Here is a 13,669-nt window from a genome sequence, read left to right on the forward strand (position 1 = left end):
TTCTATTAATGCTCCTTGGATCATTTAATAATCTGCCCAAAGCATCTGTTACTTGTACTGCAACTTGAGGCTTGAATTTGTTTTTCAGTTCCTTGAGCTTAAGAAATACTGAGAGAGTTTGGCCCCTTTGATTTTCTGACTCCAGCTCTTTGCACATTTCATTGTAATACTTTACTTCCCATCAGGTAGCTATAGTAATTGTCCCCGTTCTGTAGATGAAGAAAGGAATGTTTTAGGATACATAAGAGTCAGGTAAAGGTTATTAAGGGAATGGCAAGCTGATATCTCTGATCTTATGGGGCTAAGGAAACTTTACTGAGTGTCCTCAGTCCAGGATGAGAAAGGATGGAGTTTTCTGAGTGAAGAGATACACAACCCACAGTGGTAAGGGATTCAGCAATTGTCCAGGGGAGTAGAACATAACAGAGCAGTCAGAATCACCCTACAGATCAGCATGGCACTGAGGGGCGATGGAATAGCTGGTTGTTCTGAAGGTCCTGAAACATGGTCTCCTAAGTTGTGGGGAGCTAAGATAGGGCAATGAGGCCCCAAGGCTGTGTGATGACTGTAGCAGGTTTGTGTCTAGAAAGATCCCTCTGGTAATCTTGTAGAGGCTGGAGACTAAAGGCCAGGGTTGGCTGTTGCCCACAAGAGACAAAAGGTAGTACAGAGAATGGAAGATGAGAAGTATTTAGGATCAGAATCTGTCAGCGTTTGGCCTGTGAGAAGTGGGGTGGAGGATGGACAAGGATGTTGGCAGGAATATCCCAGCCTCTGGCTAGAATGGTGGATGGTGGTCTAGCTGAGATGGCAACGGAGAGGTGGATCAATAGATAAGAAGTTCTATTTATCCACCAGGGAGGGTCCAGCAGGCAGCTAATGTGGGTATGGCACTCCTCACACCCTCCCCAGGCAATTCTCATCAATATAGAGGTGTGATTGTCTCCTTTCATCTCTCCTCAGATGCTGGAGGCCTCATGGAGAGAACATCTGAGTGTCTGCCATCCAAGCCCCTGTGATTTCCCCAGAATATGAACGTGAATGGAGAAGACTTCTATAGCTAGAAAACCCAATACCCTTTTCCTCCCCTACCAGAGGCCCCTGGAGACTGCTTTGTGTTTTAATATGCTTTTTTATGATGAGAGAACGGGAGACTTCAGGTCCAAGGCTGGTGTAAAGCCTTCCCTGTGCAGAATCTGGCGTTGACTCAAAACCCTTCCTCTCTCCCACACCTCTGGGTCTATCAGCTTGGGGTAGCTGAAGGAGTTGAAGCTATGCCCAGATCAATCTTTGCTTTATTTTTTAACGTGACTGGCACATTTCCTACGTGAGCTGACGATCACATGTTGGGCAGAGTCTCTCTATTCATAATTAATTATTCTTGCCTTTCAGAATGAAGGGCAGCCTCAGGCAGTCAGCCCCTCCATAGACTGATCAGAAAGGGGTGAAGGTGACCTTTAAAACTAGACCATTAGGGAGGTACATTTCTTTGGAGGAAGAGTAATAGCTCGGGGATCAGGAGACTGGCGATTCAATCTAGGCTTCGTTGCTAATGAACAAAGCAACCTTGAGCAGGTCAAACTGTTTCTATGGTTTCAGCTTTCTCTTCTGCATATTTGAGGATGGAGTGCGGTGGGATGAGGAGGTGATGCTGTGGAGTGGTGGTTCGGATCCTTCAGTATAAATTAGAATCAACTGCTCGTTATTAGTGGCCCTTAAGTCAACACTGACTCAGGGTGGCCCCCTGTGTTACAAAGTAGTAGAACATGTCCATATAGTTTTTCTCAGCTGTCACCTTAATAAAAGGCAGCTTTGGAAGCCCAGTGGGTAAGGAGTTATGCTGCCACCCCAAAGGCAGGTGGTTCAAATCCACCAGCTGCTCAGTGGGAGATAGATGGACAATTGCTTCCTCTGAAAACTCTCTCGAGGAGTAGCTATGAGTTGGCTCATAAAAACATCCACACTTTTAACAAAGTAGATTCCTAGGGTTTTTCTTCTGCTGTCCTTTTGTGTGAATTTGAATTGCCAACTTTCAATTAGGAGTTAAGCTCAAAATGGTGGATTGTTGTGTGTGTGTGTTTGGGGGTTTTTTAATCAACTAGGGACCTATGTCTTAATTGGGAGTTTAGTTAAAATACAGATTTCTGGGCCCCACTCCAGAATTTTTTATTTAGTAGGTTGGGGGTGGGACTCAAAATTTGCACTTCTAACAAGTTCCTCCTTGAGGCTGTTCTGCTCCTCAGGGAACGACATACGGACATACCGAGAACTGTCACACTAGATGATCTCTAGATTTTTGCTGCTCACCAGCCTCATCCAGGCTGCATTTAAATGACATGCCCAGGTGATTCTTCTAGTTCACTAAAATTTAAGAATCATGGCTCCAAATGTCCTGTATGATTTTGTAGTGAAGAAAAATATTCTGTCTCTTTTTCTCTTTCTACACATGTATTCCTACCCACCACAGAGAAAAACCTATTTTCTCTTAATTTGCATGAGACAGATTGTGGTTTTCCTAATTCTTTCACTCTACATACACATGTATAGGTAATAGCTTAACTAGAGAATGTAGCTCAGTGTATGCGCTCTGATATGCATGATCATAAGTACAGAAAACTTTGAGGGTTAGAACAGCATCTATGAAAGAGGAAAGAGAGAAGATAGATGGAAGAATGAACACACTCCAGGTGGCCGAGTAGCAAGATGCAGTGCTTCAATTCTGAAAGCATGAGGTTCAAGGCTACTAGTTGCTCTGCTGGAGAAGGATGGACAATCTCCTCCCTTTTGATTAACTGCCCCTGAAAACCCACCAGAGGGGCAACCTTGGCTTGGTTCTGACTTTGCGGTACTCAACAACAACAACAACAAACATACAAATAACACTGTCATGACCCAGAAGTTTTGAGTAAACCTGAGATTTACGTCAACAAATAAAGGCAGATGTTGCTGTTGACTTCGTGGAGTTGGCACAGATTCTTATTTAATTGCTTGGGATTGTTGTTGTTGTATGCCATTGAGTGTGAACCAACTCACAGCTGACCTTCCAGCAGGTTTTTGGAGGCAGTTAGTCTCATGGAAGGAGAATTTTCCCACAGAGCAGCTGGTGGTTTCAAACCATGTGCCTCTGAGATGGCAGCTCAGCTTCTTAGCACTAGATGACCAGAGCTCCATAACTGCTTGAGATGGAAGTAATTTTTAGGATAGTGTTGGAGATAAGACTATAATGTTTCCAAAACAAATTTGTCCCTCAATTCTTTTTATAGGCTGTTAAATTAGCCAACAATGAAAATTTAAAATGATAAGATTTTGAAACGGTTTTGGGAAAGCCTATATAGTTAAATGGAGACCCAGAGTCCCCAGATGGTGGCAGGAGTTAATTCTTGGCTTCTAAGTGAAAAGTTGGAGGTTCAAGATCACCTAAGGGAGATCTGTTAGTCCACTTTCAAAAAAATCACACACTGACAACTCAACAGAGCTCATCTGTACTCTGAAACCAGCGAGGGTGCTTTGAATTAAAACCTACTACAAGACAACTGTTTTACTGATAATATAATTACATCATCCCCATCCCCCCATATCTACGCAATACTAAAAACTCAAGCTTCCTTTGTTTTGTGGGTCCTGGGGCCCTGTCTATACTGGCTAAAAGTTTTTACCCCCTCAAGAGCATAATAATTTTCACCTCTTATTGCATACAGCATGAGGAGCTCTGATGACTTAGTGGTAAGCAGTTGTGCTCCCAACCCAAAGACACAAGGTTCAAATCTACCAGCTACTCCATGGGAGAGAGATGAGCAATCTCCTCCCTTGCAATTTTCAGCCTCTGAAAACCTTCTGGAGGGTTAGCTCTGAGTCATTTCTAACTGGATGGTACAGAATGACAACAACACATTGCATTTAAGCAATGCTCCTTGTGGAACAATACAGCAATGAATACATCTTTATTAAGTAACACTCAGACTCATTGCTATCAAGTCAGAAACAACTCATAGCTGACCGAGAAGTGGCTTTTCAGAGGTTGTAAATCTCATAAGAGGAGATTGTGTAGCTTCAAGCAGACCACTGGTGTATGCGAACTGCCTGCCTTTGGTTTGACAGTGCAACTCTCTACTGATGAGGCCACCAGAGCTCCCTATTTTATACATTGTTGCTGTTGTTGTTGTTAGGTGCCACTGAGTTGACCATGACTCACAGTGACTTTATGAACAACATATATGAACCCTGTCCTATCCTGTACCATCCTCACAACCTATGACACACTCAGAGATGATGCATTGCTGCAGTCACTGGGTCAATACACCTGGTTGAAGGTCTTCCTCTCTTTCACCATCTTTCTACCTTACCAAACATGATGTCTTTCTCCAAGGAGCAACTTCTCCTAGCAATATGACCAATGAAGCCCAGAATTGAGTCCTTGAGCTGTAGAACATTTTAGAGGTGGAAGGGGCAATGTGGAGCTGCTAGGCTAGGCACCCAGCAGGTGTTTTCTCAGCATTACCTGGAAAAAAAGAGTCCTCCCCACACCACAGGTGGTACCCTCACCTGGGGTGATTAATGGGACAAGGAGGCAGATCCAGCCTGTGGCTACTCTGTCAGGATTGTGATTGGCTATGAGTGGTATTTGTGTCATCACCTTCCCAGGCTGGTCCAGCTAATCCCAGTGAGGATGAACTTACCAGGCCTGGCAGGGTTTTTTGTTGAATGGGGTCCTTGCTGCTGTGCAGTCTGCAGCCGGCCAAACCTGCGGGCCTCGCTGTCCAGGCAGTGGAGACAGTCACTGCGATGTGACTGCAGCTCCAGGGGCCGGGGCATGTAGAGGTCAGACTCAATCACCACCTGAGGTGAGGAGAGGGGTACAGTCAGCTTACACAGCTCCTTGAAACTCAAGACTGACAGCCATGGAACTCGTGTTGACAATGCATTTTTGCTCTTTAGTGAATGTGCGGCACAGTAAAAAACTTGAGTAGGAAGCTCTTCATAAACAGATGGTTTTTTTAAATTAATTTCAGACAGCCAAATGTTGCTGGGAAACAATGATTTAGGGACTCCTCACCAACAGCCCCTTTTCAAAGTCAGGACCAACGTTACTTGAGTTGTAAAGTCAGGATAGGTCACCTTCTTGGTCACCTGATATGGTTTGACAACAGGATGGACTGTGTAAAGTGAAGTAATCCTGGAAGGGAAGTGGGAGCCCTTCTTCACAAAGGGCAGCTTTGTGAAGCTCTAGGTGAGGAAGACTTAGAGAACTCAGGCCCAACTGATGGCCTGATTTTAAAAAAGCCTTCTGAGAAACAGAGCAGGCACTCCCTCAAGCTCACACTGTTCCCAGCAATTCCACTACTGGGACTATACCCCAAAGAGACCATACCTGACACCCAAGCAGATATATGCACAACCATGTTTATTGCAGCTTTGTTCACAATAGCAGGGAGTTGGAAACAACTTAAGTGCCCATCAGCAAACGAATGGATAGAGAAGCTGTGGTATATTCACACAATGGAATACTATGCTGCATTGAAAAACAAGGAATTCATGCAATATTATTCAAAATGGGTGACCCTGGAGGACATTATGCTGAGTGAAGTATCTCAGTCACAAAAGAACAAATACTCCATGGTGCCACTGTTGTAAAACAGGACTGACCTTGGGGTTGGGGAGAGGCTGAGAAAGATGAGTTCAATAATGTATACTGCATTGAAACAGATGAGGGAGAAAACTGTTTTAAAGGGACATGTGATTAGGTATTTTTTTCATGACAGGAGTCTAGAGCGAAGGCTACATGGTGGAGTGGACCTGGGGGAGGGTTTGTAAAACAATGAAAGAATTTTTCTTTTACTTTTCCAAGAGGGTAGAGTACAAGGGGGGAGGTTGGGAGGGGAGAAAAGTGCAACAATGAATGAATGGAAATCCAAAGTCTCTGTAAATTTTCATTGAAATTAATAATAAATTTAAATTAAAAAAATTCCTATAAAAAAAGAAAAGAAAAGAAAAGGCATACTCCTTGATGACAAAGAACCTAACCAGATAGACATAATCTTGAAAGAAGAAAACCTGTAATGTATGTCCTCAACCTACTAACTAGTCCTCAATGACTAACTGGAAAGACACATTTTAAAGGTCATCTGCAAAGGCCTTTATGTGCATAATTTCTCCTGATAACCTTTCTATTCATTACCTTTCCCTCCTAAAAATGTTGACTAAACAGGGCTTTTCCCCCATAACTTAGCCTACAAATGTCTCCTCAGATCCTTTTCTTACAGAGACAGATTTTGGAAACCCATAACCCCTGTCTTCTATATGCTAGCATATATAATAATAAGACTTTTTTCACTCTAAACCATGATTCCAAGATTAGTTTTCTTGATGGCAGGTGATAGAACTGTGGTTTTCAGGTAAAAAGGTCTATACCACGTGTGGCTTGGTAAAGGGAAATCACCAAGCACTGAATGGTAAAGTGTTGTTACAGAATAAATGTTGTTTTTATTGTTGATTGCCTTCGAGTTGAACATGACTCATAGCAACCTTAAAAACAAAAGGCCTGAAGCCATTTTATAACTATCGTCATTCGTCAATGTTCATAGAGTTTCTGGAGGCAGAATGTTGGTTTTTAGGTACTGTCAAATCAAACATGACTCGTAACCACCCTATGAACAACAGATCTGTATTCAGTGCCAACCTCACAAACTCCAGGCCATTGATGCAATCACTGTGTCAACCCACCTGTATGAGGAGCTTCTCCTTCATTATCTTTCTACCTTTCCAAACATGATGTCTCTCTCCAATGAATAGCTTCTCCTAGCAACATGCCCAAAGTATCTAAGATGAAGCTTTATCATCCTTGCCTCCAAAGAACACTCTGGCTGTTCCTTCTCCTAAACATGTCTGTTTGTTCTTTTGGCAGTCCATAGATATCCATTATTCTTCTCCAATACCACATTTCAAAGGCATTACTTTTTCTTCTGTCATTCTTATTCATTGGCTGGCTGTCAGATGCATAGCAAGTGACTGAAAAGACCATGACCTGAATCAGGCGCAACTTAGTCCTCGAACTAACATCATTGCTCCTCAATAATTTAGAGAGATTCCTGACTACAGGCTTTCCCAGTGCAATACTTCTCTTGATTTCCTGACTGCTGTTACTCAGTAAATTGGTTGTGAATCCAAGTATGATGAAATTGTTGGCAGATTAAATGTTTTCGCCATATATCATTGTGTCACCTATAAGTCTAGGGGTGAGGATTTTTGTTTTCTTGGTGTTGAGGGGCAATCCATATTGAAGGCTATGGTGTTTGACCAGATTGAATATTGTACCCCAACAGGATGTGTTGAGGTCTCAATCCCCGTGTCTGTGAGTATGGCTTTGTTTAGAAATAGGTTAAGATGAAGTCATCATAGTGGAGGATTCTTTGGAGAAGAAATATACAGAGACAGAGATGTTGGTGACCTCATGATGATGCATCTACATGTCAAAGAATGCCATGGATAATCGACCATTAGTAGAAGCTAGGCGAATGACATTAACCACATTTCTTCTCTGGGTTCTTAGATCTCAGAGAAGAAATTGACATGACCAGTACCTCTATTTTAGGTTCTTTGCTTCCAGAACTGTAAGGCAATACATTCCTGCTCATAAACTACCTAGTTTGTGGTGTTTTGTTATAGCAGTCCCAGAAAACTAATATAGCACTGGTGGCCTAGTGGCAAGAAGCTGCACTGCAATCTTGAAGGCACACAGTTCAAATCTACCAGCTGCTTCATGGCAGAAAGATGGGCAATCTCCTCATGTGTGATTAATTGCCTCTGAAGACCTGCTGGAGGATCAGCTAGGGGTCAGTTCTGACTCAACGGTAAATACCAGCAACCTTCTGGAGGATACATTTTGGAGACTTCAATTATGATAACCCATTGAAGAGTTATTAGGGGAGACAGCTGCTACTTATGGACGAAATCCACCAAAGAAGGCCTTAATATTATGATAAAATACTTGAAACCATTGAAAAGTTTCAAATGTGAAAATCCGAGACCAGTAATATTGGCCATCGTACTGCAGGCAGTCACTAAGGAGTCTTAGAAGGCTTTGGCTCCTAACCTGTATATTTGTGTTCATACAGAGGACACTGGGTTCATTCATTCTGAATTTCTTTACTCTATGAAGCTCTTCAGAAGCTCCAAGAGTACACTGCAGCTTCTCAGTGGTTTGTGTTTTCTACATCCTTGTGTGTTTGTTGTGTCCATGGATACCTGGGACATAGTCTCCCACATCCGGGTACCTGAGAGTCCTGTGAGTGAGGGGCACCCATCTCAGCCCTGACAGTCTAGCCTTGCACAGATCTTCCTAACAATGGTGTTGCTTTTGGTAGATGCTAAGGTGAGAAAAGATTGTTTTGTACATATTGCCAAGATGATATTTCAGCTCAGTGAAGAAAGATTAGATCTTTGATAAATATTATTGGAATAAATGCCAGGCCATGGGGGAAAATAAATCCCTATCCACACTTTTTTTCACCAGAACAAATACTTGATAGACTAATGAGCTATATAAATGCAGACCAACTCCCTAGAATAAAATAAGGCAAGTAAAACATTTGCTAAATGTAATGGAGAATTACCCTATATACACAGAACACTTACAAATCAACTAAGTTTAAAAACAGGCAAAATCATGAACTGGTGATAATTTATAGTAAAAATGCCAAAAGCAAAAAAAACCATGGAAAGGTACTGAACTAAGTCAATAGATGGCCCATCTCTCTCTGTCTTGGAGCTGCTGATGGATTTGAACTGTTTGAGAAGTGTAGCCTTTGGGTCAGCAGCTCCACTCCTTAAGGACTAGGCCACCAGATCTCCCTTGTTGCAGTTAATTCCTTTGGTTAAAGAAAAACTAATTCATACCACATTTATCCTTTTCAGGGCCAGGATATGACCTCTTCCTGAGCCCATTTTAGGCCCAGATGAATTAGTCTGTGCTTTGGAGAAAGCTGACCATAATTTAGACACCGTTAGGAGCCATCACCGGAATGGGTGCGGTGTGATGAAGGTTAATGGTAAGGGGGAGGCAGGCAACAAGGGCTTTAATGCTGAGCTTTCCTTTCCCATGCCAGCAAATTGTTAACTGAAAGTAGGAAGTGTAGTAGAGGAATAAGTTTAATTCCAGTAAATTGATGTCCCTCTGCTCTTCTTAGGCCAGAAATGGATAGAACAGAAGACCTGGGCAAATAAAAAAACCCCAGGATTCCATGTACTGACATCTTTGATTCTTAGGTCTTTTTACTTTCCAGCCCAGAAACTCAAACCTCATTGGCATCATGTCAGCTCCAACTCATATCTTCCATCGGGTTTTGGAGAAGCTGTAAGTGGCATGGAAGTAGTTCGCCCATCTTTCTCTTGAAGAACCACTGGTAGACTTGAACTGCCAAAGAGTCACAACAGCTCTTTCCTCCACTCCAAAGGGAGTTACCAGAGCTTCTTTCCCAGACAAGAAGGCTGGTAAAACAAAACCAAATCTGTGGCCGTTGAACTCCAGCCCTAGAAGCCAGGATAGAGATGCCTCGTGGGGTTTCCAAGACTGCAGTCTTTTAAAAAAACAGCTAGCTACATCTTTTTTTCCTAAAGAGTGGTTAATGGATTCAGACCACTGACCTTTAGGTTAGCAGGTTTATGTTTAACGACTGCACACCAAGGAGTTCTGGTGTCCTAGTGGCAAGAAGCTACACTGCAATCCTGAAGGCACATGATTTGAGTCCACCAGCTGCTCTGGGGTAGAAGGATGGGCAATCTCCCGTGCAATTAACTGCCTTTGAAAATCCACCAGAGGATTAGGTCACATTTGACTCAATGGCGCACAAAACAACAACAACAACAACAACAACAACAACAACACAACTGCACCACCAGTTGTTGGGCATTTGGGAAGTTGATAGAGAATTAAGAGACCTGGTGATGGGGAGGCATCATGATTTGGGGCTGAAGGAATCCCTGGGAATCTTGCACTAGAATTCTCTAATTTTCACATAGGGAAACATGACAATGAGAGAAGAGCTTGTGAATCTTATTCAACATCACAGAGTTCTAAGGAGCAGAACCAGAATGAGAGGCGTGGTTCCCTGAATCCCAAATGAGTGCTCTTTCTAACACCCACAGAAGTGTCAACTAAGAATGCCAAGTGCTGATTTCTTAGTGCAGTTTGAAAAATCAAGATATAACCAGACAAAAGACTGAAATTTCAAAAGATTAACATTTGCAATTTCATTTCACCATCTTTTCTAATAATGAACCCTGCTTGTTAGGAAAGGGCCAGGCCTCATGAGGAACCTAATTGATACCAAGCTTAACTGACTCACATCTTTTTGCCTGTTTACTCCCTTGAGCTACTACACTGGCTTCAGTAAGCACCAGGATGAACAAGTTAGTAAAACTGTCAAAGGATTTGCAAAAAACAAAAACCAAGCAAACAGAGGCAGAATAGAGAGCCTGAAACAGTCCAGAGAATGAACTGTGTATGGCTATCCTTGGGATTCAGAAAAAAGAACCCCTCAAGATGAGACAGTAGAGGGGAGGAACACTGACTAAAAATGGATGGTTCAGAGAAGAAGGTGTGTAAAGGGAGGAAGCCGACCTCTGTCTGTTATGGTAGCCTAAGGCATTGGGAGAGTTTCAAATAAAAATTTGGGGCTGAAGATGATTGTAAACAACGATATTTCAGAGCAGCTACAATATATGGAAGACATTCCTGGACAAAATACCCTGTCACAATGTCTTTCAGGTTACTAAATGAGAAAAAAAGGGAAGGAAAGGGAAAGGAAGGGGAGGGGAGGGGAGGGAAGGGAAAGGAAGGGAAGGGAGAGGACGGGAGGGGAGGGGAAGGGAAGGGAAAGGGAAGGGAGGGAAGAGAAGACAGGAAGGAGGGGAGGGGAGGAGAGGGGAGGGAAGAAAAAGGAAGAGAAGAGAAGAAGGAGGGAAAGGGAGGGGATAGGAGGGAAGGGAAGGCAACCCTTCCCCCACAAACAAAAAATCCTCAAAATAGAAGCAAAAGACCATTTCCATGAGAACACAAGAAATTAGGGGATTCTTTCCTCTTTGAAGGAGCTCTGGTGGCCTGACTCAATTTCCCCATATGTAAAATGAGGGAGTGGATTAAGAGACCCCTTCTGTCTTTTCTACTTTGAATGGTCAGCACACCTGGGACTGAATTTTACAAGCTGAGGATGAGTTAGGGGAAATCGGCTCAAAGCTGCAGGATGTTACTAAGGTGTTCTATCTATAAAAAGATTAAATCTTTGAAGATAAAAGCAAATTTTTTAAAAATTCGATCCAATTTCTTGATCAAAAGTATTTTTAGTTGTATTTATATATTCAAATATCTTTTTCCTCAGAATAATAATATATTCAAGAATGGAAATTATAAATCATAAGTATATCAGTCTTGCCTAGAAGTGTCCATCTCTGGTAGACCTGAGAACATACTTCTAAAGTATGTAGTTGAGAACAAAAGTCTTCTTTAAAATGTGAAAGTTTTATTTTGTGTTCCTTAATAAATTATTAGGTGCCACTGAATCAACTATAATTTTTTAAAAAGAATAATTTAAAGAATAAAAATTCCCAAATGCTGAAGGAAATTGCATATTAAAGGAAGTGGTGCTCCAAAGCATGATTTAATTGCTTTTGTAAATATCTTTTTGCCCTTGTAAAGCCAGTTGATATTTGAGTAAGGAATGATTTGCACATGTGAAAGGGAGTATTGTTTAGGTTAGAAAGTCAAGGCAAGGACTTGATTGAGAGTATTCTAAGAGTTCTTTGCTTCATGAATGACTTGTGGTTTCTTCAAATCTAGAATAATGTTAAACTTAAATCTTTGGCAGGGAGCTCTGGTGGCCTTGGGATGAGAAGTTGTATTGCAGTCCTGAAGGTATGTTGTTCGTACCCATCAGCTACTCTGAGGGGGGAAAGATGGACAATCTCCTCCTGTGCGATTAACTGCCTCTGAAAACCCAGTGGAGGGTCAGCTATGTGTCATTTCTGACTTGATGATACTCAACAACAACAACACCTTTTACAAAAAGACCAAGGAATCTTTTCTGAGATTTCATCAACTGTAAATAATTCACTAACCACTCCTTGCTTTCCATTATTGTAAAAACTTCACTCTTGCTCCTCAAAAGTTAAGAGCATATTATGTTCCTTCTCATATGAAGAAGAAAATGTGGGATCAAGATTGGCAGAAGATGCATCAACAACTTGCCTTATGCAGATGACAAAATTTCTTGCAGGGGATGAAGATGACTTGAAACACTTATTGAAGACAATCAAAGACTACAGCTTTCGATATGGATTACATCTCAACATCAAGAAAACAAAATTCTTCATCACCGGATCAATAGGGAACATCATGAAAGATGGAGAAAAGACTGACGTTGTCAATGACTTAATTTTGTTTTGTTCTACAATCAGTATCCATGACAGCAGCAGTCAAGAAATCAAGAGAGGCATTGCATTGGGGAGATCTGCTGTCAACAACCTCTCCAACATTCTAAAGAGCAAGGAGGTAAATTTTAAAGATCAGGTGCACCTGATCCAAGCCATTGTATTTTCAATTGCTCCCTATGCATCTGAAAGTTGAACAGTGAATAAAGAAGACCAAAGAAGAATCAATGCCTTTGAATTGTGGTGTTGGAGGGAAGTACTGAATATACCATGAACTGCCAAAAGAATGAACAAGCCTGTTTTGAAGAAAGTGCAATTGAAGTGCTCTTTAGAGGCAAAGATAGTGAAACTGTCTCAGACTTTGAGCATGTTGTCAAGAGGGGCCAATCTTTGGAAAAAAGACATCATGGTGGGAAAGGTCTGCAAAAGAGATAACACTTAATGAGAAGAATTGACACAGAGACTGTAACAGTAAAGTCCAGCATAGTGGAGACCTTGAGCATGGTGCTGGATGGGGTAAGGTTCAGACCTGTTGATAGGATTGTTATGAGTGGTAGTTGACATAATGGTACCAAACAACAACATATTCCTTATAGATTGTGGTCTGTAAGTTTTAGAGATCATGAGAAGGTTCAGAATTTCTTGTTTTACAACCAAGATATTTTCTGTCCAGGTAAATCTCTTTTTTAATATACTAGTGTTTCTAAGAGTCCTAAAAGACATACAGTTATAAAAAAAATGGAAAAAACATGAGTAATAGAATGAAGGAATGTGTGAAGCACAATGTATATCATTAAACACAATATATATGAATTTTGTATGCAAACCAAGATAAAATGTAAAAAAAAATTAAAACCAACAGAAACAAAACATGAGCAACAAATATTTAGAAAAGACTGAAATGGCAGATAAATTTACAAAGGGTTAAATATTAGTAAAAATATCAAACAAAAAGACAGTTTTATCTATCAGATTATAAAAAAACTTGCAAGATTGTTACTGTGCAATATTGGCTAGAATATTCTAAACAAGGTACTCTAAAACAGTTGCTAAGATTTGACAAAAATGCTTTCAGTGTTTTCTCTGATCTAGCATTCTCACAACTACATATTCTCAAAAATTTGCATAAGATCATAAGCATATTTAAATATTTCTTATGACATTGTACACAGCTTTAGTTTGCTTGGCTCCATAGTCAACAGTCTTGGCACCAGCAGCCAGGAAATTAAAAGGCGCATTGCCATGGGAA

General features: G+C 41.3%; 1 protein-coding gene across 1 annotated transcript in view; it reads right to left on the bottom strand.

The window, feature by feature from the left end:
* The window catches only part of LOC102852688 (chromosome unknown open reading frame, human C8orf46), a 32,660-nt gene that overhangs the window by 10,663 nt on the left and 8,328 nt on the right, over positions 1–13,669 (bottom strand). The window contains exon 3 of the mRNA XM_006880426.1: positions 4,677–4,836. Within this exon, the coding sequence (XP_006880488.1) occupies positions 4,677–4,836 (160 nt within the window). The remainder of the gene's footprint in view (positions 1–4,676; positions 4,837–13,669) is intronic.

Source organism: Elephantulus edwardii, unplaced genomic scaffold (assembly GCF_000299155.1).
Source record: "Elephantulus edwardii isolate Elephantulus edwardi_28Jun2011 unplaced genomic scaffold, EleEdw1.0 scaffold00008, whole genome shotgun sequence".
Classification (NCBI taxonomy): domain Eukaryota; kingdom Metazoa; phylum Chordata; class Mammalia; order Macroscelidea; family Macroscelididae; genus Elephantulus; species Elephantulus edwardii.